Raw genomic sequence first — 26331 nt, forward strand, 5'->3', positions numbered from 1 at the left:
CCAATCAGAGGCGAGGCCGAGCGCACTGTTACGAAAACGCTGCGTCAAGCTGCGGAGAGACAGCCGGAGCGTCACCGGGAAGATTCTTTCAAAATAAGAGCGAGAAGTAAAATAACAATAAAATAATTCTGATGTAACTGAGTTAATGCACGTGTAATTAACAATATCAACAACATTAGCGCCATATATACTCACCTAATATATTTTATTTTTGTTTTTTGTTAATTTATCTTCTATTTTTTTTCTTCATACTTTTTTATTGATTCCTTTTACAGCAAAGACAAATCGAATGATGATTACAAGCATCTGATGTCATATCAGAAATTACATAAAAATATTATGGAGGATATATTCAACACATGGACTTCAGAAAGCAAAAGCAGATAAATCAGGAACAGAAAAAAGAAGTTAAATCAATAAAAATAACAATACAAAATACATATGTAAATAAATAATAATAATTATTATTATTTAACAATTAATAATGATAATAAAAGATGAACAGATAAATAAGATAAAATGAAAATGAGTAAATGAGTTTAAAAAAGAAAAAAGTGAATTGTCTTTTAGGTTATGACAAACCCTTTAAAACAATTCAGTTAGACGATAAAATACAAAGTTGATGACATGATGACGTGAAAACTTTTAAGATGCATGATGCATCTTAAAAGTTTTCACATCATCATGTATTTTGATAATAATAACAAAAATAGATAATAAATAAATAAATAAATAAATAAATAAATAAATAAATAGATAAATAAGAATATGCAATTATATTTTTAATGTTTTTATCTGCTAATTGAATTGTAGGCAACTTTTTATACAGAGCCACAGGAAAAAAATGTAGGAATAAAGTGCATGTCTATTTATTTGAGTAAACACACTCCAGAACTAGAAGAATCGCTCCATTATTTTGAAAGAGTCGCGCCGGAAGCCGCCCCGGTCAGCTGGTGTCCAGCTTGCCGGTGCGCGCCGGAGAGCCGGAGGGCGGCAGTCAGTCAGTCAGACAGTGAAAGTGAAGGCGGAGACCAGCCCAGTGCAGAAAACTCAGCCTCTTCTGGATCGCGTTCAACTTCACTGAACAACCCCAAAAAACCCGATCCAAAAAAAGTAAGACTTGAAGAGGAAGGAAGACAAAAAAAGAGAGAGAGAGAGAAAAAAAAACGCGAGGTGCTCCAAACTTCTGTTCGCCGCTATCTGCAGAGAATTGTCTTCCGGTGTTGACTTTTTTTTTTTTTTTTTTTTTTTTTTGTGCTGCGAGAGAAAAGAGAAAAGCTCCAAAGCACAAAGTTGAACGTGAGAAATGTGAAGCTACCGGCTTGTGTGTTTCAACCCCAGGCTCCAGGATCCCCCATTAATCCATGCAGTACAGTGCGATGGTACGTGAACATGGATTATTATTGCTGTCAAATGTTGTGATGATACCGACTGTTATTTATATACATATATATAAAGAAAAAAAAGAAAAATGTGGTACCATTTTATTGGGTCGCGCTGGTGCTGTCCGCTCCGGGGGTGAGGAGTGTGGAGGAGTAACACGGACCACAACACTGGCACGGTCGGGCCAAACATCGGACCAAACTTGGCACGGGTTCTCCGGCAGCCTATGTTAACATCCCATTCCCCTTAATTTGGCAAATGAACTCTATGTGGACTGCTGACAGCTCTGTTGGACACACAAACACACACAGACACACACTCACACGCTGCAGCAACAAACTCGCTTTAACTTCCAGTCATTTCTACGCGATACACACTTCAGCTGCGCCGCGAGCGTTTAAACACTTTTATTAAAAGGATAATTCGAGTGTTCAGGTGGAGGAGAGTTATTCGGCTCACTGGAAGCATTTTAAAAATGTGAAATTTAAAACAAAAAAAAAATCCCTCTTGTTTCAAAGTATGTGTGACGCGGCCAACTTTTTAAAAGCGAGGTGTCAGTTTTACCTGTCCGGCTCATTCTTCTCCTCAGCTGGGGGTCAAAACAGAAAATGCTCCTTCATTTCTACCTTACGTGCTGTTTGTGTCATTATTAATTAATTTGGGAACTTTTAAAGACATTCCTCATGGAGCTCGTGTTGGTTTCCTTTGCTGGAAAGCGACTGTCAAGCAACAAACCACCTGAATTTCTGGTTTAACTGCGCAGTGAAGGCGCTTTGTTGGATGATCTGAACTGGGGAATAAGTACAGTGAAGCGCATGTTGTTGACACGGGGTTCGGCGGGGGGGAGAGTGTGAAGGTTGCCAGATCTGTGGAGGGAAATTTCCCCTTTTCCGTCTCTATGCTCCAAAGTCCCTGAAGCTAATATATATATATTAAAAAAAAAATCTGGAGTGAGGCCGTAAATGTTTTCAGAAAGCCGAGGAGGAGGAGGAGGAGGAGGAGAAGGTGCTGGATGGTGGATAGGGGCTGTGTGTTTGCAGGAGGAGGAGGAGGAGGAGGAGGAGGAGTGTGACTGTGTAATTACGTGGGTGAAAGAAAAAAAAAAAAGGGAAAAAAGTTGGGTCTGATTTGCTGGAATCGCGCAGGACCGAAGGTGCACCGGTCGATTTCATATCAAGTTTGGTGAAAGCAGGGGCGAACATCACACACTCGGCGCCCTCTGAAGCTCCCCACGATGCTTTTATGAACGAGATCTCAGAGCACCGTGACGCGCACAGAGCCCCATGTAGTAGAGGAGTACGCAGCAGCAGCAGCAGCAGCAGACACCGCTCGCACCGGCTCCGCGAGTAGAATCTGCAGAAAGTGCATGACAACTTTAAACACTGCGTAAAATCTCTTTCCACCGCGGAGACGACAATCTTTGGATCGCACGAATTCATGGATGTTCTTGGATAACCTCGCATTGTTTTGTTTTTTACGCGGATAGCTGCTCCACGGTCTCGCACGGCGCACGTCGGCCCCAGGAATGGCGCGATAAAGTGATCAGAGGAATCAGTCCGAGTGCATTCACGTTGTGCGTGTGTGTGTGAGCCGTCTCGTCATGTATTCTCCAATTTGTCTCACTCAGGTATTTGTGTCTTTTTTTTTTTAACGCACATTTAATTGCCATGATTTGCATATTTGTGAGAAAATTGCCACGGACGAGTTGGGAAGCGGATTGAAAAGTTGTGTGCACGGGAAATACTTTCACAATTCAGCATTTTAAGTAAAAAAAAAAAAAAAGTTAGAAATACTCAAGTATTTGATCAGAAATGCGCAATTTTGTGACACAATTGTGATGACTTTTTTTTCTTTTAACGAAAAATCAATTAGAAAGTCGCTGAAGTGCCAAACTTTACGCGTTCTTCGTGTGCGTAAAGTTGTGCGTAAAGATGATTTTTTAAAGATCTCGCTCCATCTTTATTAACTTGTGTGCATTTGGCACAGGTATTCTCATTTTGTGTCAAGTTTAATTAGGTTATTTGCGTCCTCCAGTAACCTCTCTCACACACACACACTCACACACACACACACACACACACTCCCCAGCCTTGCTCGTGCTGTTTATATTTTCCCTCCACGTGTATATTTTTTATTTAGAGTAAAACCCCTATACTTTAGGGAAGTGAAGCTGGAAGAAGATAAAGCAACTTTCACTGTAGGAAGATCAAACAGGCGATAAGGTTGATTCAGCGGTTGGACAGAGTGGCTGACTGTTTTGGCTGACTCAGTTTTACTGTTTATATTTTACTTGGCATAAGTAAGTGATTGACTGAGATGTGGTTTAGTTTGTACTTAAGAGGATTGTGCTTTTATGGCCCCAGCTGAAGTGCACTGCACAGGCCCCGGCCAAGTCATTTATCTTTACAGCGCTTGGCTGTAGCCTGGTTGAAATAAAAAAAATTAACAGAATATTTAAAGTGTTTTTGAGCCGGAAAACAGAAGTGAGAAGGATTTCAGTAACAGTTGATGCCGAGCACATTTACTAGCATTCACTGCTTATGTTTGTCAGTTTAATTGGCAGCGTTATAGTGAGGAGATGACATTTAAAGGAGTTGGGAATTTATTTTATTTATTGTTTTACCTCTCAAAAAGACGATGAATACGTATCAGATTTCTGGCATTCATAGTAAATGTATTACAATTCAAGACTAGAATATGTAGGGAGTAAAATGTTTATTCATGCTGTATTATAGATGGTTATAATTTGAATTTATCACACTGGAGCAGAGTTTTATTGGTCCGAACGTGTGGAGCAGAAATGTGGCTTCTCAGAGGAGCACCAGCGGCCGGCACAGATAGGGAGTGGATTTCTGTGGTTTCCCATGCAGCCTGCCTCCCTGCCTGGCTGCCTACAAAAAGAACAATATGTGGTTTAACTCTTCAAAAGCCCGCTTGAAAAAAAGGGGCCCGCTCACACTTATTAAATTTGACATTTTAACGACCTAAAACAAAGATAAGTTGATGTTTCCACTTGTCACTCGGAGCTCCTGTAATTTTTCCTGACTTCTAAATCATCCGCGCCACCTTGTGCATTCCTTCACCTACAGACAACGAGCATTAAGAGATTACTATAATTCGCCCGGAGTTCAGTGAATCTGCTGAGCTGACGTAGAAATGTTTCGCTTTTTCCTTTTTGTGAGGATCAAGAGAATTTCTGTCAAACGCGGATTGAGAAAGTTTTCTTTTTTTTGACTCGTATTTGGAGAAATTTCTGTCATTTAAAATGAACGATAATGTGCCTTTAACTGTACGACGGCATAATGCAGAATACAACACATAACCAGTATGAAAATGTTAAATTACTATAAATAAATATGAATCAGAGTCTCTGATAATTATTCCAAAAATATGTTTGAATCAAACTTTACAAAAAAAATTAAAATAGAGATGTTGAAAGTAGGCCATGATTTTAACATCTCTGTCTGTCCTCATGTTTTTGGAGTGAAGCTGAGCGAGTGTATTTCTTTGTGCTCACCTCAACACCTTTAATCATTTGGCATGAACGTCCAATGGAGTCATACTCGACCTACGCAAATACGTTTTGCTCCGTTTGATACGCCGCCTTCCTCCCCTGCTTGTGTTTTTTTAAATGTATTTTGAACGCACCACGTACGTGCCAGCAGAAGAGGGAATCTCCTCAACTTCCTATATTTTTCCCCCACTTGGCTGCTCAGCTCATCCTCCATCCTCATCGTGATTGTGGGATAAGTTCACGTTGGAATGCGGGTAGTTTGATAAGAGAAGTGTAACTGTGAGCGGCGCATGCTCCCTGCAGCAGGAGTCCCGCTCAGAGCGTGCTCCGGGAAACGAGAGCGGAGAATGCGTTCAGTCACCGGCCTGCTGCTATTGTAGTGCTGGCAGTTGATATAAACAGTGGAATGTCCTTGTCATACCTGCAGTCTGTGTCACCCAGAGACATCTAGGATGGTAAACCCAGAGTTGCTATGTGAAGAGAAACTACTGTTGAAAGTGCCAATAAGAAATTATGTGACTGATTATGAGGAATTGTTTATTTGTGGTCTGACTTCCCCTCTGCCACAGATTAGTAGCTGACTAAACCCATATTTCTTCTCCATGAGTTTCTGATTATATCTCCCTCCTTCTCTCTCCTCTCTCCTCACTATGTTCCTTCGGATGCTCCAGGATGAATTTCATCCCTTCATCGAGGCACTTCTCCCTCACGTCCGTGCCATCGCCTACACATGGTTCAACCTCCAGGCCAGAAAACGCAAGTACTTCAAGAAGCACGAGAAGCGGATGTCCAAGGACGAGGAGCGCGCGGTGAAGGACGAGCTCCTGGGCGAGAAGCCTGAGGTCAAGCAGAAATGGGCATCCAGGCTGCTGGCCAAGCTGCGTAAGGACATTCGGCAGGAGTACCGCGAGGACTTTGTCCTGAGTGTGACGGGCAAGAAGCACCCGTGCTGCGTGCTATCCAACCCGGACCAGAAGGGCAAGATCCGCCGGATCGACTGTTTGCGGCAGGCCGACAAAGTTTGGCGTCTGGACCTGGTGATGGTCATCCTCTTCAAAGGCATCCCTCTGGAAAGTACAGACGGGGAACGCCTCGTCAAGTCTCCACATTGCACCAACCCAGCACTTTGTGTCCAGCCACACCACATAACAGTATCGGTCAAGGAGCTGGACTTGTTTCTAGCATACTATGTCCAGGACCAAGGTAGGTTCAAACTCTCACTGTGTGTTTTTGTTTCACTGTGTGTGTGTGTGTGTGTGTGTGTGTGTGTGTGTGAGCTAATGCGCATGTGTGAACGATGGCTTGGCGAGGTCAAGGGTCACATGTGTTACTTTTTGGCAGCCGCGCGGCGACTGGCTGAGATCATCACTCCGCTCGCCAGACAAATAAACATAAAGAAACTGGACCGTCAGTAACGTGTACGTGCTGCGTACATTTTTATATACGCTTCAAGTGCGACTCGGTATTAAACCAGAAAGACCATCTGTGATCGGAATTAAATGTAGAACATGTTTTAAATGAGTTCCACTCATGTTCCGTAATTATCCAGTTACTATAATTCAGACGGGGTATTTATTATCTCTCACACACACACACACACACACACACACACACACACACACTGTGCACACGTTCTGTTTGCCTGGATATTAAGTTGTGACAATTGTTGAAAGTTATATAGACGATTTAAATTATAATGAACCCACCAGTAGTTTATTTTTCTCACCAGTAAAGTGTTTGTTATTCCAGCTCTGGTGTTACATTTTGTTTATGTGTTTATTCACAGCATTTTTATTTTTTTAACTAATGTTATGTTTACTTTATTAAAAAAAAAATCTTGCTCTTAATCCCCATACATACTCCGATTTATGTAAAGTAACAGTGTGTAATTTTCAAACCTCAATAATCACATTAGCGCAATTTAAAAACGAGAGATTTAATAAACATTAAGGATAGGAATGAAAGATGTGTGTAAACTTATTTTCAGTTCAGTTCTGTATGAGAGTTTGTGTCCGTTTTAAATCCTGCGTGTGTTGTGTGATCGTGTTCGTGCTGGAATAGAAACCTCTGTCTTTTCTTAACGCCCTGAAAAGCTGCTTTCTTTAAGCCTTTTTGCGGACACGGCGGCGGCGGCGGTGCTCGATGCAGAGACCGAATCGGGCTTTTTTCTTTTTCATCCACAGTGCGAAATTAGAGTTTGAGAAATGTTGTGGACAGGTGCTGGAAAAGGTTTCAACATGCACGATTTTTTTAACCAGATTTGAATCATCAGAATTTATTTTTCTCGGTGCTGAACAGCCAAAAAATAACCGGCATTCACTGAAACATTTGAGCTGAAACAGGAAGTTCTGTTGTGCATTATCTGTATTCTTTACTGTAAATTTGAAGAAGCGAATTTGATGATTTGGCTCAATCATTATTAAATTTAAGGAGAAGGGAAACATTAATTAAAGACAATGTCCAAGTTCAGCACAAAAAAAAAACTCTTCAGGTCTACGTTTCTATTTTTTATTCTTATTCATCTTTTTTTCAGATTTTAACCTTTTAACCTTCAAACTGAAATGTTCTGCCTCCTGCTAAATGTGCTTGTTACAGTTTCTAATTAAATTTCAGTCATTCTGAGTCTCTCACAGTTTTGAACTTCCTCCCTTTATCTGATCACACCACAGGAATCCCCCCCGATAGTATTCCCTGTTGAAATCCCCCCGTATTAAATCCACTGCAGCAACACCGAATAAACCAGCGGCACTTTGCTATTGGGGGAGAAATGGTGGTATAGCTAGCTCATTATCATCAAACCCTGAGCGCCATTTTGTGTTTGATAAGTGCCAGGGAAAGCAGAAGGCACAGCACACAGACAATAATGGTTGCCACTGGCACCGGGGTTGGCATCAGACCCTCTTTTGTGTCTTTTGTAGGATGCCACCGCTCCTCTAGTTTGCATCTGCTGCATTTTTAACTGTTCAGCACCAACTCGAGAGCGGCATAGTGCTGCTTTTTTTTTTTTTTTTTCTCACATCACACCATTTAGATATGTTAGTGCTTCAGTGTTTCACATTACCGACGGTGTAACATCAGCTATTATTCCAGGGGAATGTGTCCGCTATGGGGGAAGAGTAAAATGTTGGCAAGAAGATGAATTTTATTGTTTAGAATAAACGCTGAACATAATGTTCTCTTTCGCCGGAGAATTAAGTTCACTTGGATGCGACGTCGCATTGCGGATCAGAGCGATTATTCGCCGTTCTCCTCAAATTTTCTGAGTTGAAACTTTGGCAAATACAAAATAGAATTCTTCTGCCGGATCACAGAGACGGGCGTGCTTTTTTTCCTCCTTTTTCGTTTTTTGCGAGCGAAAGCGTCTTTTCCTTTTCTTCAAGTTACCAAGCAGTGCCCATCTCCAGACAATGCAGCCATATTGTGGTAGCGTGCGGTGCGGCGCCATTTTGTTTTGCACCGTGCCAGGGAGGCAGGCAAATCACCAGTAATGGTTGTTAGAGGTTTGGAGGTTGGCATCAAACCCTCTTTGTCTGCTTGCAGCATGCCTTTGATTCGTTGGTTGGCATCCGCAATGCAGTGGGCACGTTGGAAAGTTTTTTGACAGTGGCAGAATGGAAGCCGCTGCCTTTGTTCTGCTGCAACTGCACGAAACAAACAAACATACAATCAAACACAAAGAAACTAGCAAACGGCTCCGACTGGAACAGAATCTGGTGTTTGTGCGAACAAAAAAAAAAGGTCTGGACTGTGCTTTTAATATTGTTCTCTCTGTCCTGCTACCTGGCAGCAACTCCACGTCTGCAGCGTGAAATTTCTTCCTGCCGCTTTTTTAAACTCAACAGTATTTTTTTTTTTCCTGTTATGTTTTGTGGCAAAAATCAATAAGTTCACAGCGTATTTGCTTTTGAATCCGGTGGGTCGCTGCCTGAGAAAGGTCGGCGGGTTGGCAACGAGTGCGCCGGGTGAATTTAGAGAGGGCACTCAGCCCCCTTGTTCTGGGGCACAGACGCGTTTAGCCAGGCAGGGCTGTAGCACCCATGTGCATGCCCAGATGAATGCCCGCTGGGAAGTAGGCTGGGGGCTGGGAGTGGGGGTTGTGGCATCCATTGTGCCAACTGGCAGGCCGCGTTCAATACAGGGCCCTGGCTTCTCACACACACACACACTGCTGTTGTACTCCAATGCACTGTTTCATCTCCATCTGATAAAAAGAAGTGCAATTCTTTTTTTTTTTCTGTCTTTGACTCATCGCCTCCCCCCACCTGGATTCATATTTTGCATATCCAGTTTGACAGCTCGATGGAATAGTTGCAACAAGGCATGTAGATATTCGTCACGTCGGGACATGTTGGGACACTGCAGGCCTCGTTTGTATTTGGTTTTGTTTCGCCGCTCGTCACTATTTCCTCAACAAACATCGGAATGTGGCTGTTATATTCACCGAACGTACTCGACGCAGCACATAGAAACATCTAGTTCTCAATACAAATGTGCACAAGTGATGGAATTATAAAGTAGAATGATTTAAGAATGTGTGTGTGAGTTGGTGAATGTTAAACATTTTACAAACGGTAGCTCAAGTATGAATTGTAGCAACTCAGAATTAATTTTATTGTTGATTAATCTGTTAATTATTTCTCGATTGATTGATTAGTTGTTTGGTCTAAATATATAAATGTCGATCAGTGTTTCCAAAGATAATCCTCCGATGTCCTCCGTCTTGTTTTGTCCACCAAACAAATTTTATTCTGTCCAGACAACCAGAAGAAAAGTCACATTTCAGAAGCTGGAATCAGGAGAATTTTTACTCAAACTGATCAACTGATTATCAGAATAATTGGTGATTGATTCATAGTGATCTATAGAACAGTGAGTCGTTGCAGCTCTCGTTGTCAGTGCGTTTCCTCACTCAGGTCGTCCGACGGGAGCTGAAAGAAGGTCGGCCAACCTTCCCATTACTGTGTTGCTGGAAGTTAACGCAGCCATAAAACATCATTACCTTGACTTTTTTTTTTTCCTCTCCCAGTAACGTAATGTTTTTTTTCTTCACACTGTCACGTTAGTTTGTAGAAAGGGATGGATTACCTCCGAATACGTGCCGCCACGTTAATGGAGACCTTGTTTTACGAGCGCCAGACTTAACCTCTGCCCCCGGGGTCGTGACCTCTGCACAGAGATGTGGCAGGGTGTCCTCTGAAGTTTAATTGAGCAAAACAGATCAGTGGAAACGAACGCGCCGTTGCAGGCCCGGGGCACGTGGAGGAGGAAGACTTTGTGCCTGGGGGGGTGGTTGTCGGTCAGGGGAGGAGGCGGGGGGGAGCTGCTCGTAAGCCCCCCTCGTTGACCTCCTCAATCGGGGTCAAACTGCGGCGGTCGCGGGATCACTGGTGGTCTCTTGGCAACTGTTTGTCTTCACTCCCCCGCCACTACCGCTGGTCTGGCTGGTGGTCCCTTGGTTCACTGGCCTAAGTGAGGGGGAGTAGGTACCACTGACTCCCCACACCTCCTCACCCCACCTCCTCCAGACCCTCAGGCTGGGTATTCTGGCTGGTCCCGATCTTCAAGACCGTCCACTGCCCGCTCTCCACACTGCGTGGGGTAGCTGTTTGCATCTTGTTTTCCGCCCGGCCGCCTCGGAAGGCTTTGGTCAGGCGGCCAGTGCGGAGGCCTGACCTTCTGGGTCACAGTGGAGGTCTGTGACTAAGCACAACATCCATCCCTCCCTCCCTTCATCCCCTTATCCTCCTCTGCCATCAGGAATCACCCCTGCGGCACGCTGCCCCGGCCAAATGACTCTCTCACTCCTTCTCTCTCCCAGCCTCTCTTTTCTTTTCTCGCTCCCTGGCTTTCTCTCAAGCCCGAGTCTCCGACCATGACAGCTGTCCCAGGCCCAGGCGCTCGGCCAGAGAAAGGGTGTCTGGGTTTATGCCAGAAGTGTGAAACAAAAGTTGTTGTAAGCAGACAGCGTTAAGAACACTACTGTCTGTCTTCCTTTTTTTGGGTTAAGGCAAGATATCCAAATCTCAAGTTTTCCTGGCGAGATGATGTGCGGGGGGAAGAGAAAGTCTCAGGAATGGTTCTGTGGAAGTTGAGTGGGATTGTATTTTTGGACATGAATTTTAACAGCGAACGCTCGGAAGAAAATCAGCAAGGGCGTAAAATACAAATGCTGGGAAAAACCTTAACCGATGACTCCAGAGCCATATAGAAAAACTCTTCAGCGTGAACTGCACAACCCTGTTCTTAGCTTCCATTCTGGCTTCCTTATTAGTATGCAATAGAGCCTGCGGTGTCTGGCTACCTCTCTCTCAGAGCCATAACCTATCGAACACATTCTCTCAATCTAATCCACTTAGAACTCCCTCCCAGCTTCACCGCTTGCCTTATTGATTTCCGCTTCCCACTAAATGTCTTCCCGATCCTTTTTCTCTTAACCCGGGAGCTATTTATGTTTCGCAGTGCTCTTTCTTTCTTTCTTTCTTTCTTTCTTTGCTTTCTTTGCTTTCTTTCTTGGATCTTTTGTCTTCCTTCCTTCCTTCTTTCTTTCCTCCTTGCTCACTTTCTTTCTTTCTCCCTTAATGTCTTTCCGCCCTCTCCAGGATCTTTGCTCGGTTGTGATCTCCATCTGACTTTCCTCTGCCTTCTTCCCCCCGCCTGCTCTTTCTCAAACACTAACCTGTGTGCAGCGCTGCCAGGTTGCCTGGCTCAGTATGGAGCTTGTGTTATTAGCAGCAGGGTTTTGCTCGAGCAAATACCTCAAGGCTTAAACAGGCCATGTTACCTCCTTAGCCCTCTTTTGTGTGCCATGTGTACATAAATCTCCATGGAAACAAGGCAACTCGGAGCAGAGGCCACTGAGAAATGTGGATGCCTTCTTTCTCAACCAAATTTACAACTCCCTCTTTTTCTCCGCTACAGTGTGTTTAATTTGCTTGTGCCACAGTTTGCACCGTTGCATCCGTCAAAAAAATGGGACGGATGCCTTTCTTTGGTATTCTAAAGCGCAGACATTGTGCTGAAAGGGCTTTTCTCGTGTAATTCAGCAGGAGACTTAGTTTTGCGTTTGTGGCCACACTTGGTTAAGGAGTGCAGTATGTGTCATTAGTCTATGGTTAAGATCTCAGCTTCACCACACTTTCCCAGGCTTTTGGGGAGGACCCCAAATGCATTTCAAATCCCCCCGAGGCCACTTGACTGGAGGACCGGCACCTCCCACTCCTCCCGGATAGATTCCCCACCCCCACCCTGTCTGCCGGTCCTCCCAAATGAAGACAAATGGGTACATTCACCCCCTATCCCAGGCACTACACTGTACCTCACTGTCCTGCCTTACAAAGCAGGCCCTCCCTGCTGCCTGAGTTTCTCCGTCCAATGGCTGCCCTCTCTTCTTTGCCATCATAGGAGTGGATCTGCTTAAAAAAAAAACTTCCTGTTGTCAAATTCCCCACGTTAAACTGCTCATGTTCGACTCAAACACTGTGGCGGAAGGGCGAATAGGAAAGTTCAGAGGCGAGAAAAAACGAGAGGCCTCAGCATTCACGTGAGGACGTTTTTTTTTTTGATCCTTGCATTTGTTCGAGTCAGCCCGGAGAAAAGCACTCCTTAAGTACCAGACTGAGACTTTCATGCAAAAGCCAGTCGCCTATACGCAGGAAGGAGCCTTGTGAACAACCAATGAAGGGGAGACACAAATGGGAAGGGGTAGTAGGTGGGGTGTGATGGGGAACTTTAGGCAGGGGCAGACAATCAGAGTGGTTGCCCAGGAGACACTAACTTCTCTGTGGAGCACCCCCCACCCTGCTTTACCCCATCAAAGTCTTTTCAGTCCAGACAGGGCCGATCAGTGGCCCAGAGTGATGGTTGTCTCTTCTTTTGTCTGGCGGTACAGTACGGCCCATCACTGTGACGGCTCGACAAGACCTGAGCGGGACAGAAAAAGAAAGGCCTGCCATCGCAACCGCTGTGCAAAATGTACTTTTGGGTGGGCATGTTGCTGTTTGGGGTTTTGGGGAGGGGGGCGAATCCCCAGAGGATTTCTTTCTAATGTCAGTGCAGCGGGTCAAAGAGGGGATATGGTGTCTGGGGCTTGGGAATGGCCTGCTTGGGACGGATTCATCAGCGCCCCATTGAGTTGTCAAAACTAGCCAAAGAGCTTCCACTCCTCCCTCACATATGTCAGGTTCACTTCTCAAAAAGCTCCTAAATTTAGGAACCAACTCTTGATCAGCAAAAAAAAATACCATATATTAACTGTAATAAACAACACAACCCCCACTGTGGTCGTTTGTTTTTATTGACCCATATAGCAAGAAAGGTTTTAGAACAGCAGGCAAGGCGAGGAGCGTAGGAGAATAACTAATTTACATTTTTAGCTGGCAAAACATTCAGTCATTTATTACAGGCAGCATCTTTAAGCAGTGGTGTCGTATATAGGACCACTTCTAATAGAACCAGCAAATATTTGACATTATGCTTGAAAAAAAAAGACTGAAATAATCAACTGGTTATCAGAACAGTTGGCAATTATTTTTCTCTCTCTCGACTTATCGATGAATTAACAAATTGTTGCAGCTTTACTCTAAAACAAGCACCAACTGTTGCCAAATTCTGGAAAGGAAAATTTTAGACACTACCATCAAATACTTGAAGTATTCCCTCTTGCCAAAACTTTCAGTAGATGTAAGGAACATTTGTGAACCAGTTGGAAACACTGAGTCAGTCGGTTTGGTAATGATGAAAGTGTTTGGCCACCGTGCAACTACTTCGTGTTAGGAACAAGCTAGTCCGGTGCCGCCGCAGCGCTAACAGGATGGTTAATGAAGCCCATTATTTTTACTGGGGAAGAACGGAGCTTGTTACCATGATCTGGCTCCAGATATCTTGAATTTTTCTTAAATTGGCTCCCTCTCTCTCTCTGCTGGCACAAGTCTCCAGCTGGTCATTCAGCTGCACTGACTTTGAGAAAGCTCGTCCAATTTTTTTTTTTATATGCAAGCACAAAAAAATGCACAAGCGGGGACACATGCTCGCACTCACACGCCCGTATACATGCATGAACTCATTCACTGCACACACACACACACACACACACACACACACAGCAGGTTATTGCTCACCTGCACTTGAGCTGGAAAGCTGCATTTAGATTCAATGAACCGCAACTTCTCAATAGCACCCATGCTCTAGATCTGTCGGGCGAAAACTGAAAGTGAGCACGCTTTAAAAGCTTGTTCCGGATTTACCAAGTCAAGATTGTAATTAGGCCTCCAACATGTGCGCAGACCTACAACCCACAATTACACTGCGGATTCTTACCAAAAAATAACTCTGCTCCACCATCCCTCCCCTCAGCCTCATGGTGTAGCCTACATTACCAAGCTAATTTAGCTAACAGGAGGTCATCAGGCTACAACAGTCACTAATAAAACACAGACCGTGTTTAATTTGAGATTTGCCCGACAGCGCCGTGATGTAATCGCTGATCTTCCCTCATTGTTTTCACAGAATTGTTTGCAACCTGTGGCGTGGGATTTCTACAGGCTTAACATAGCTTTTTGAGCAGTTATGATAATGACCCTAGCTGACCTACAGATGGCTAAATGAGTAATGCTCAGACTCATCGTCTCATATGGGATCCCAGCTGAGTCTGTGTGGTGTTTCCCAGGAACATCTTCATCTGCTTATGCAGGTCTGTTTCACAAACTATTAGACGCTCACCAGACATTTTTTTCTCCCCTTTTTCTGTAAAACCTCTGGCTGTAACTCGGGCTGCCATGTGTGTCTTGTTAAGGGCAGTTATGACAAATGGCAGCAGCTGTACAAACTAATCTCTCTGTAGCTTTCACACATGGCGCCCAATTAACAATGGACCACTGTGGGGCCCTAATCCACGGTGCAGCCATCCTCTGGTCCCGCTTGCCGAGCCAACTGCCCCAGGAGACTCTTCTCCTCTGCACTCCTGTTAGCCGGCCTCTAACTCCATTCAGATGGGAGCTGGTGAGCACCGCGAGGCCTGCTCGGGCCGGAGACACGGTAGCCATCTTGTTTGTTTCCATGTTGGGGGAACGATGCAGGCGAGCCTGGGTTTTATTTGACACTTTGGAGTTCTCCGGGATTGGGTTGCAGCCCTGAGAGAACACGCTGTGTGTACAGTGCGTCTGAGTGTTTGGACCCGTGTGCTCACATGCACATACGAGCTCACGTGTATTCGGCTCGCGTGCATACATTAAAATACATGCACGCAGCTGCAGTTGATGGCTTTAGCAAAGTGGTTGGTGAACGGGTGGGTGGGAGCCCTGTGTTTAAATGTGTGTGTGTGTGTGTGATATAGCTTTTCCTGTCAGTGGGCAGAGTTCCAGCAGTTGTATGATGATAAACTGCTGTTTCTTGGGGCCTCAGATAGCTGAATGCACTGTGTAATGCACTTAAAGTGTGGGGTGAGTGCTTTACACAGAGCATTCACTACCTCCGCAGTCTTACAGGATAATATACTACACAAGGCCGCCCACACTCTTTACTTAATGGTTCTTTTTTAACTTTGGATTTATCCCAACACTGCTGCTCACATACACAAACAATATCCATCCACTTTCCCAGGAAAAGTTTCGATGTGTGAAGTCTGTCGCTCCATCCAAAAACGTGTCAGCAGTGCTTCACACGGCCCTGTTAAGAGTGACTTTAGATTACAATTAATACTTCCAAAAGTGAAATACTGTAATTTTCAAAAGGAAGTCACTTGGATGCGAACCAGTGTGATTTGTTGTTTCCACATTTTTACTTCACTCCGGCGCAAAACAAAGCCACAAACGGGAGTTCGGGACTCAAAAGAAGGGTGATGAAGGGTCGGCGGCCATCAGGAAAACGACGCGGGCCGCTGCCAAATCTATGACATGAATGAAACAAATGGATGAAGGAAAATGAAAATGGTTGGGGTGTGATCTCTGGCAGCCACTGTGAAACCAGTGCCAACTATTATGAATGGGAAACCGCTGCTGAGCTAATGAAAAAAAAGAGAAAGAAAGAAAGAACTCTCACTTTTTTTTTTTATCCGCCATCCAAGAATAATTAAGCGCGCGCAGGCCGTCTGGTGAGGGTGGAGAAAACCACAAGACACTCGACTAACATCTTGCCACAGAGGAGGTCGGTGAATCACTGAGAGGGAAGAGCGGGAGCAGAGGAGGAGGACGCGGAGTTAGAACCGGTTTTTTTTAAAGAGAGGTAAAAAAAAATAGGAGTTTTAAATCATTATAAATTAAATACGGTTGAGTTTAAGCATGTTGGCTGGATGAAACAAGCGATCTGGAGACGCTGAGGGGCATTTTTTAGATGGAGAAAATGAAAAACTACTTCATCCATAACGAACATACAGTAATACTCCCACCCGAGTGTACAGTAATGGATCCCTTACAGCCTTCTCTGGAAGATGACATGATGGAAAGAGCAGAATGGAGGCCAGATGTACGTTTATATATAGGACCTGACAAGGGTACAGGCTGGGACGGCAGGCAGAGGCGTTGCATATCACATGCACCCTATCACGTACACCACATCCCATAGTGATAAGGACTATATGTACTGTATGTAAAGCAAAGAACAATTGTCAATGATGGCACAATGGCCTGCTTGATGATACCAGGGAGTTTATGGCTGAGCGAGAGTGCAGAGACCGACTTTAAAGTTTCCCTTCGTAGGTGTTGTTGTTGTTGGAGGGTTTTTCAGGCTGCAGGTCTCTGGGTTTGTCACGGCGGGACCCGTAGCTGCAGACTTTATTTTAAACCATTATCAGCTCGTCCCTGCAGCCAAGAACAACAACATTGTTTTTGTTTTACCGTTAAAGCTTTTTTTAATGGACATCTTGTATGCCGCGGACGTCACCCCGGGGCGGACAAAGCGCGCACTGTTTTAGAGGCAAACGCTCAAAAACAAAAAAGTGGTTTCCCCATTATGGCAATCAAAGCAATGTTATCAGCGATCAACATATTCTCACCCAGAGACAGAGAGGAGAAGAATGCCCCATTGACTGATACTGCCTGCTAGGGCGGTCGCGCTGATCTCCTGAAGAAAAGACCAGTGTCGCTGGTGGACCCCCCCGTCCCCCCTCGTCCCCCCCGTCCCCCTCGTCCCCCACAACCCAACTGCCTCCTCACTCTTTGCCTTCTTCCCTCTATATATGTCTCAATACTTTGGGGGGGATCGTGGAAAAGGGGGGAGCTGAAGAGGGCCGCATGTGTGTGTATTGTGGAGGTGCTGCCGGGCGGCTCTATCCCATGCTGGTGGTGTAAGCGGGAGGAGGGGGGCTGAAAGACGGAGCCGTCACCTGCCAGACTGCTGGAATGTTAATGCCGTGGCTCTGATAATTGGATTTTGTACACACCGTCTGTGAGGAACGTCCAGCAACTTTCCCCCTCTTATTGTTCGACCCGGCCCCGGACCCTCAATAGGGCTCGGCTATGTTTATACAAGCACTCACGTCTCAATAAAGACTGTTTACAATGCGTGTGTGCGTGTGTGTGTGAGTGTGTGAGTGTGTGTGGTGTTAGACGTTTGAATAACGGCGCAATTGTGTGTGACAGGGCGACGGAAAATGAAAGCGAGTAAGTGTCAGATTATCAAGATTTGGCAAATATTAAAGATATTAAGAGATTTGTCGGCTCTTAAAGTGGGATTTTTCCAGATTGTGCGAGTGTTGCTGTGAGATTTTGTAACATGCTTGGATTAAAGATTCCACACAATGGGAACATTCAAACCTGATAGATCGCCGAACATTCATCCCAGCGTACTCGCGTTCACCGTGCCTTCATGTTCTGAACTTCATGCAGAGTCAACGGCGGGCACACCCACTCCGAGGTCAAAGGTGAAGAGGAAGCGCACCCCATTGGTGGAGCGCGTCCGAGGCGTACATGATCTGGGATCATTAGGGAAGTTATGGCTCTTGTTTGCGTCGGGGGGGAGCCTGGAATCGGGCCGGGAGCTGTGACGCACTGGTTTCCCTCTCGCTGGCCTCCCGTGCTATTTCCACCCAGGCTGCAGCGGCTTGAGCTGGTTAAATGTCTCGGCTGCACTGACCTAAATTCTTCATATTCACCTCAGAAGACCCTTGCCTTACCCAACCAACCGTTTTTTTCCATCCCTATAGTCTTCCTATGCAATGAGCATACGCTTTGTTTGTGTATAAAAGTTCCTTCCTGCGCATGAGGAAGCTACTTTAAAAAAAGAAAAGTCACCCTATTCCCAGCTGCGATGCCTCTGAGCATAACTGCTAGAAACAATGACAGAGGTTTTTCTTTTGGCAGAGAGACTTGTTGTGGTTAGATAAACAGCCTCTAATTGCATTTAATCTGCGTTAAAGTAAGGCATTTGGAACAATTACTTTGGTATGTTTACCAAACAGCTGTTGTGTGGATCTTTTTTTTTTTTTTTACATCTCTATAAAGTGATGAATTTGGCTCACCTCGCTGGTTAGTGGGAAAACACGACTGGTGCTACAGTAACTTGTGCATTTGTTGGTATTTAGGAATTAACTGTTGCATGAAAATCTCTTTGTATGGTTTTATTAGATTTACACAATATCATTAAAGTTGCAGTTTTTGGGGAGAAGTTTTGATCAGAAGAGAAAAATCTTTATCAACTTATTTTTTTATGCCTGAACAAACCAAATAAACAAACTTTCCTCGTTCCTTCGTGAGTGATTTAAATAAACAAACTGACCTTAAAGGACAAGACACTTTTTCACACTGTTTGTTTATATTTGGCGGACCCTGCCACCTTTCTAGTTTGAAAATCTTAACCTAAAAGTTAAACAGTTAAGGCGCCAAATTTCTTTGGTTTAAAATTAAACATTTGTCCAGGGAAGACTAACAGAAAGCGTAACTCGTCTGCAGGCCACCGTCCACCGTCTTGCTCTTTCTCTTCAACCTGGCTGTAGTGAGCTGCTGTTGCATAAACAATGGTCTGGGCAGCCACCTTTGGGCTATTGTAGCCTTCCACGTGGGTTGAACTCTGGCCAAGTGGATGTTGTTGCAGGAGACGGCCCCGCAGCCAAACACACGAGCCAACCAGAGGCCTCCGTTCGAGGAGGCGAGCACTCACTGGACGACACCCGCGGATAGTAGTGTTTGACAGCACTTGGATCGCGTAAAGGAACTTGACTTTGAAATTCAAACAAGAGAGGGACGAATTGGCCGCAGCCTACAAACTGACGCATTGGCTGCAAATGTCACAACTAAATCGAAACTCAGGCTACACTCTGGACGGGGGATGAAGTGCCTGTGTGTGTGTGTGTGTGTGTGTGATTTGACATGCTGCATGTGTTTAGTATTCATAACGAGGTGTTGCAAAATGCATGCTCTCTGCATATCTTGCTCGACTCACCCACCACCTGTATAAACAACAGCGCTATTGCGAAACGGTTCCAGGGAAAGGCTCTTCCCGGGCTTGTTGTCAGAATGAGGTCAGCGAACACTACTCTTTTCTCTCTCGTTTTCCCTCCTTCTCGCCGCCTCCTGCTCGCTCTTTTAGTTGTACTTTGTCCTTGTAAAGCACAGGAGGAATAAGGCCACTAGTTCAACGTCAAGGCCACCGTATCCACACGCTTACTGCATGCTGTTTGGTGGAGACGGTTAGTTATTAGCATGAGTACCAGTGACAAGCAACTACTTGATATTATTTTCTCTTACTACCTGAAACCTTTGCAACTTGTTTTGAATCCTAGCTTGAACTTTCCAGAAAATGTACATGAAAATGATTTGGTGTATCTCAAGCAGTAACATGCAGAGCAGAGTTTGACTTTGGGGATTCCTGAAGCTCTGTTGGATCCACTTTTGTATTTTTCTTTGCTTGGAAACGGGGCTGGGGAGGGTTTGCTATATCTGAATTCTCGCAGCATGACATCATTTGACCCCCCTCGCCGATCATTTTACACCATCGCGGCACAATAGCGCGCTCGCAGACGTAAGAGGAGTGCACATGTATCATATGCTTGAAGTCGAGGAAGCACCTAATCGCGCCGCGCCGCCAAACGCCATGCTCCCAGAGGCGCTGCTGGCGGACCGCGTCGTGTCTGGAACACTGTAACAGGATCTCCAGAGAGGAGCACAAAATGGGCGCTTTGTGTCCAAGATTTGTCCAGACAAACCCAGATAAGGAAACCCAACAAGGGTGAGCCAAAAGAGCTGCCTCTGCGACTTGAGCAAATAACCTTTTATCTAGGTCAAGCAGCCAGATAGGGGCAGCAGTAGCCTAACGACCAGTAATGGCATTAGCGGTGACGTAAGTGATAAAGAAAGGTTAATGCGGTCATTTCTGTTGCCAGTTTTTTTTTTTGGAGGCTGTTGGGGTTGATGGAAGGACAACATCTGACCCCATGTGGTCGAAGGTCTGGGTTGGAATCAAGCAACTAATGGGTATTTTCATTCTGGATAAATCTGCTAATCAATCGAAAAGTAAAAACAGCTCATCACACACAAGTGGCGTCTTTAAATTGCGTCTTTTTGGCAACCAACAGTCCAAAGACTCTTCCTACCATCATATGACAAAAAAAGCAGAAAATCAATATTACATACTGTACATATCAGATCAAATTCAAGTGCAAGACTTCAACTCCGACGCATTTCATTGCCAGAGTGCCTGAACCTTAATGGTTTGAATGACCAAGCATTATTTGGTTGATTCCAAACTCCGCGGCATCACACTGATTGCAGCGGTAGCCCGACGGAGCCCAGTTCTCATGGCAGTCATAACAAGACCCATACACGCCTCCCAATAACTGTGGCGGCCCCTGGGGCTGTGTCTGTCTCCCTCTCTGCCCATATCTCCCCGCATGTCCCAGAGCGATCGATGGAGGGGGGGGGTGCACAGGACCGGATCGCTACACGGACCATATGTGTCGGCAGACCACAAAACGCTGAAGCCATTACTCGGCCCACTCGGGTGAAATTGAAAGCAGGAGCCAGCAGCAGCAGCAGCAGCACAGCAATAGCTAGTTTTGGCTGCGTATGGGGGCAGTGTGAGGAAAGCCCAGTCAGATGGTAGTGCTCATGCTGACTTGTTGACGGCAGCAGGCTGCAGGCGGCTGATGTCTTGTTGTCATAGCGCCAGCTCCTCCCTCTCATGACCTCCCGGTGATGACGTTTGTCTGCTTCTGTCTGTTTCAAGTTTGCATGTGTCTGCATGTGTGTGTGGTTACTGAATCCCTCACACCGCCGTGTGGACGCTGTGATATTCTGATAGTTCAGAAGCTGAATTTATAGAATTATATGTGGAGTTTTACGAAGAACATCATCTTTGTCCCGGTCCAATATGGAATCTTATATGTGAGTTTTGGGCAAAACTGTCACACGTTCATATTATATTAATGATGAAGCATGTGTGCACCCACCGTGTCATCGTGAGCAGCAACACTACTCTCGCTCGGTAAGAACAGGATCCTCTCGACATTAGTTAGCCGCCCCCCGTATCCAACTCTCCCTGTGTCTTCATGCTTCCGTATGACTTGAAGGCACCGCGTGCATCAAATGCATTTGTTCGGGGTATTGCGTTACATGCAGCATACATCACGCTTTGTGATTGTTGGTAATTTATGTGCGAGACACGATGATTTGTGGGACGTTTTGCCAAGTTTTGCTTTTTTGAAATATTCTCATGTGAAAGACACTGGACTTTGAGGCAGCTGGTTGATTTTATTATTTACTTCATAAGCTCCTATGTGTCTGAGTGACTCTGTCCTGCATCGGCCTGTGTGGTGCTGCTGGTTTTAGGTAGCACCTCAAGGCACTTTGCTGTAAAAAAGGGACGTATACAAGCAATCCGTCACTTCCCCATTGATGCCTTCAAGGTGCAATCCCGTTCTGTTGTCTCTGGCATTTTGTAATCTACTTCTTTATTTCTTTATTTGGTCCGGCGGCGGGTGTTCACAGGATAAGAGCTCATGGAGAAGACTTATCTTCAAGCGCACGTCTGTCATCTGCTGCCGCAGACAGAGTGCTCTTTCATTCGCTCCAGTGAAAGAGGGTTCACAGAGATTTAGGGGCCGGCATTGTTTGTGCTCTGCGATGCTTAATCACTTTTGATTGGACACCATATTAAAACTTGGGCTCTAGATGGAGAGACGGGCTCTTCATCCAAAACGAGTGCCCGTCCTCCACAAAAAGGTGGGATGACGGAGACAATGGCAGGCTGACAGAGTTAAGCCAAGAGACGGAGGAGATCTGGAGTGAAGGTCTACAACTGAGTTAACAAATACACCTCCTGCATGAGACAAAACAGCTTCTGTCAATTTATTTAAACAGTTATAGATATATACATATATATATATCTATACAACAAAAAAACAGCCTATAGGCTTAGAGGTTCCCCAGCTTTGCCTCCAATGTCTTATCTTTCCTTGAGCTCGAGGAGTAAGATGGCGGCTTATTCCTAAAGCACTCCACTTTCCCACACACAACCCCTGCACTCCATTTCACTGCAGCGCTGATTACACATCGTGTTTACATATTCCATAGAGCACTGTGACAGAGATAAACCTCTCCTGATGCTTATCCGCTGGCCACAATGTGGAAACCACTAAGATATAATGTAAACCAAACGTCGCAGCTGCCCTTTCATGTCTCAAGTGCCAGTTCTGCGTGCTGAGCGAGAACTTGGAGAGCTTGGCTTTAAGTGGCATTGGTTAAATTGAAGTTAAAACCATCAGACTTTTTACTCCTTTAATGACGTTGGCAAGCTCCTTTCATAAGTGTATTTTCAGACTTTTCAGCCGGTAGCACAGAAACACAAGGGTGGAGGTACTTCAGCTGAAAAAAAAGAAAACCTGGATTTGAATGATTTTTCAAAAACACACATTTAAACTCTTTAACCAGCTTGTTTCTCTGGATAATTGATTGTGGAAAGTTTGAATAGCTTGAGGAATATTTGACATGCATAGCTTTGAGTTTTGGGAATGAGTGTACGTGGCGAGGGATAGGCCTTTGATATGAAATGTGATTAATGATCCACACATCGGCTAAACAGGGGAGCGTTCCCCATAAAGTAGGTTGTCGGATTATACGGGGGGCTGCACTCGAAGGACGTCTTCTTGGCATTACGGCTCTCCTGTGGCTCCCGAGTATCGCTGTCACTCTCCTCGGCGCAGTGCGGTGTGTGCGCGTGTTATCACTCTTGAGGTCCTTCGCAGTAAATGTGTCACAGAGAAATTGCATCGGCCTAAAAATACCCTCGCGTGCGCGTTTCCCATCGACTCACATTTGGGTTGCGGGAGCGTCTTGGGCCGTTCAGGAGCCGGCGCTGTGTTAGTCCCTGCAGCCACGAGTGAAACTCAACGGCTGGAATCATCGAAGCGCTCAAATGTTTTGCAGGATTGTTCCAGTCTTCTGTCTGAGAGGATGAACTTCCACATTCCACCTTTCCGAGTTGACTCAAAAACACTCCTTTACAGTTGCAGTGCGATCTATAGGCTCCTCCACAGCACCTGCAACACACCCCTGTTTTATGAAGTGCTGTAGAGAGCGAGTGTTTGCCGCAGGGCTACTGCTCAGCATACATAACCTGCTATCAGGACACACACACACACACACACACACACACGCACTGTCATACCCTTACAGTTGACTTTACAGAACAGACTGTACTATCGTTGCCAAGGTTAACTAAGGGAAATGAGGTTCTTCATTATTAAGTCGAGCCGGTTTGTAGCGCACCACAGATCCTCCTCTTACAAGTCTTATTGTTGCGTCCTTTAACTGCAGTAATTTATGAGCTGCTCTAACTATGAGGATGTCTTCACAGCTTTGACAGCCTTGTTTTCTCTCTGCTCTGCATTTGGCTCCAAGTTGCCTCCATAAATCTAAAACTAATCCACCAAGTGCGAGCTCATCCCTCTTAATTTGTTTGCCCCGCTTTACGTCCACGAAGATGTTCTCCAGTGACATCTAAGCCATCACGTTGCCAACCCCAAGTGGCTCCTAATGCTCCGACTGATTCGCCTCTATAGCTGCTTTGATGCTCTCTTTATCGTGTTCGACGGGGGCTATTTTTCCACTCCCCCTCTTGTTTACGAAAAAAAAAGGGTCTGGATAAGGCCTTCAGTGCCCAAAGCTGAACTTGCAGTCTGCTGCTCGGCCACTTGGGCAAAGCTGAGGCCTACTTTAATCAAGACACGAGAATGACCCACTTCATCTTATGCTAATTTGTTTTCTTTTTTGGAAAATTAGCTGAGGCGGGCTGTGAAGAAATGTTTCTGCTCCTTTTTAATGCGCTTATATCAAAGTGATATCTGTGCATTGAAGAAAGCTGCGCTGGCACGATTCCTCGGAGGCTTTTCACTTTTTACATACGCTGGTTTTCCGTAGCGTTGGATTACTTTGCCGGGCTGTTTGTATGAAAGCGGGGCCTAATCTGTTGTAAAGCACAGAAGTGGCCCTTTTTACGAGGTGCTAATGGCCTGCTAATTCTTGGGGAAAGGCAAAGTGACCAATTCCTTCAGCTGAGTGTTTACTACCTATTGCCCTTTGACCCGTCTCTGTCAGGGTGAAGTCAAACGCACGTTGTTGTTCCGGCACAAGAGACGTGTTTACATTCTTCTCTAACATGTTGATTTTACACTCCTCGATGCTGCATACCATCACATGAGAGATTACTGAGCATTGAAGTGATTTATGGCCGTAAATGGAGGATATTATAAAATGACTGTTGCGAGACTTATGTGAGACAGTGTCAGAGTCTGGAGTGTGAAGGGCTGCAAGTTATTTTCTCAATCAATCAGGTTGTTTTTTGATCTATTACATGACGGAAAAAGGTGAATCAGAATAAAAAGTCAATCAGTGTTCCCCAAAGTCAGTGATGACACCCAAGCTAGTCAGTTTACAGTCAGAGAGAGTAAAGAAACCAGATGATATTCACAGTTAGTGAAGTTTCAGCTGCACAATAAAGATTTATGCTAAACATGGCGACCAACTATGACCTCAGAAGTTATACTGCTGAATCAGGAACTCATCATATCTTAAGCTTGTATATCCAAACTCTCCATATCATTCAATTAGCTAATAGCTCGTCGTCTCTTCTTCCCAGCAAGTCCTCAGATGTATTTACTAGGCCTTGTTGTCTTTATGGCTTCCTCTGGTGAAACGTGCGTAAATAGCGGCGGATAAAACGAGAGGTGATTTAGTGGCCTCGCCACAATGCGCCCTGCTCCGGCCGCCGCTTCCTACCTTTGTGTGGTGGAGGGCTCAGGGGTGCGGCAGCGGATACATGGCCCAGGTCCCGGCAGGCTCCGAGGAGGGAAGGAAACCTGGTGTCAAAGGCGATCGCTTGCTGCTTCTGTTATCTGAGCAACAGCCGCCCGCAGTAAGACTAAACGTGTTATTAGGCTACATCTATAAAATGTTATGTTAAGTTTTCTTTTATTAGACTTTTTAGCATGTATGGGCAGCTGAAAAACAAAGCGTTTGTCACAGTGAAAGCAGCGAGAGAGCGGAGTGAAGTGGGAAGCGTGTTGCGTGTGGACTGCTGCTGCATGGTTTCTCTCTCCGGCTTCTCTCTGCACAGGCCTCTCCTGTAACCTTGAGAGAAGCCCGCGCAGGCCCCCAAGTTCAACGAGTGCATGAGGCATATTTTCGCTGAGCGTGCTTGGACCGCCCCACTAAACCCCTCGACCCCCCTCCTCCACCCCACTCCACCACCCCCACCTCCCTCCTCACCATACATACAGCTTTTTTTTCCTCCTCCTCCTCCTCCCCTCCTCCTAAAGAGGACTCCCTGTAGGCCTCGCCTTTCACAGCGCCTGCAAAGGAAATACATTATGTGTAAAAAGAATTCCATATGGTGTCATACGATCTGTGTAATTCTCTCTCAATTGATAAAAAAAAAAGTCACCTTGTATGCACAATTCTGTCCTTTGTGGAAGGAACTGAAGCCTCTGTACTGTGTGTACTACTTGTACAACTTCTTTCCTACTAGTTATTAACAGATATATGAAACTACAAGTACTGAGCTCCACCCGCACAGTCAACATGTCCTAGTTAATTAAAAGTACTTGCTGAAGGAAAGCAGTTCAACCAGCTCAACATGGAGCAGTTGATTACAACTGATCAGTTCCTCCTTCCGTGATAAATACCTGGAAGTCAGTTGCAGCCAGTTTCTCTGGAGGTGTGTCTGACATCAGCTGTACAGCGAGGCCTCCTGCTTGGCTGAGGGGGAGAGGCTGTGGCAGTCCTACGGGTAGGCTGTTCCAGGTAAGCCCTGCCAAGTTCAAGTGGCTTGGACCGAGCCCCGCGCCGCAAATGGGAAGTGTTTCTGCAGGGCTGCCAACCTTACGAGGGCTGCAAATGCAATGATCCCGCCGTGCCGTCAGTGTCAGGCAATAGATACTGTTTTCTCTACGCACACTCACTCAGACAGGCCCTCAGGAGGATTAGAAAAACATCGGCACGTAGAGATGTATA

The 26331-nt window shown here is 45.3% G+C and overlaps 1 protein-coding gene and 1 long non-coding RNA gene across 10 annotated transcripts in view; one reads left to right on the forward strand and one right to left on the reverse strand.

The window, feature by feature from the left end:
* The first annotated feature begins 1001 nt into the window (after positions 1–1001).
* The window catches only part of LOC115589492 (nuclear factor 1 B-type), a 68418-nt gene continuing 43088 nt past the window's right edge, over positions 1002–26331 (forward strand). For 3 of the 9 annotated variants that reach the window (XM_030430399.1, XM_030430407.1, XM_030430400.1), the window contains exons 1-2: positions 2984–3010; positions 5569–6100. In XM_030430399.1, coding sequence (XP_030286259.1) covers positions 2984–3010; positions 5569–6100 — 559 coding nt within the window. Of the gene's footprint in view, positions 1383–2439; positions 3011–3182; positions 5353–5568; positions 6101–26331 lie in introns of those variants that run through there. The other 6 variants (XM_030430401.1, XM_030430402.1, XM_030430404.1 and 3 more) reach the window with 6 other exon arrangements.
* Positions 1229–2345, reverse strand: LOC115589494 (uncharacterized). The gene is made up of 2 exons (XR_003985533.1): positions 1948–2345; positions 1229–1669 (listed from the first exon to the last, which is right to left on the reverse strand). It is a non-coding gene; the product is annotated as an uncharacterized LOC115589494 (long non-coding RNA).

This window comes from Sparus aurata, chromosome 10, assembly GCF_900880675.1.
Source record: "Sparus aurata chromosome 10, fSpaAur1.1, whole genome shotgun sequence".
NCBI classification, from domain to species: Eukaryota; Metazoa; Chordata; class Actinopteri; order Spariformes; family Sparidae; genus Sparus; species Sparus aurata.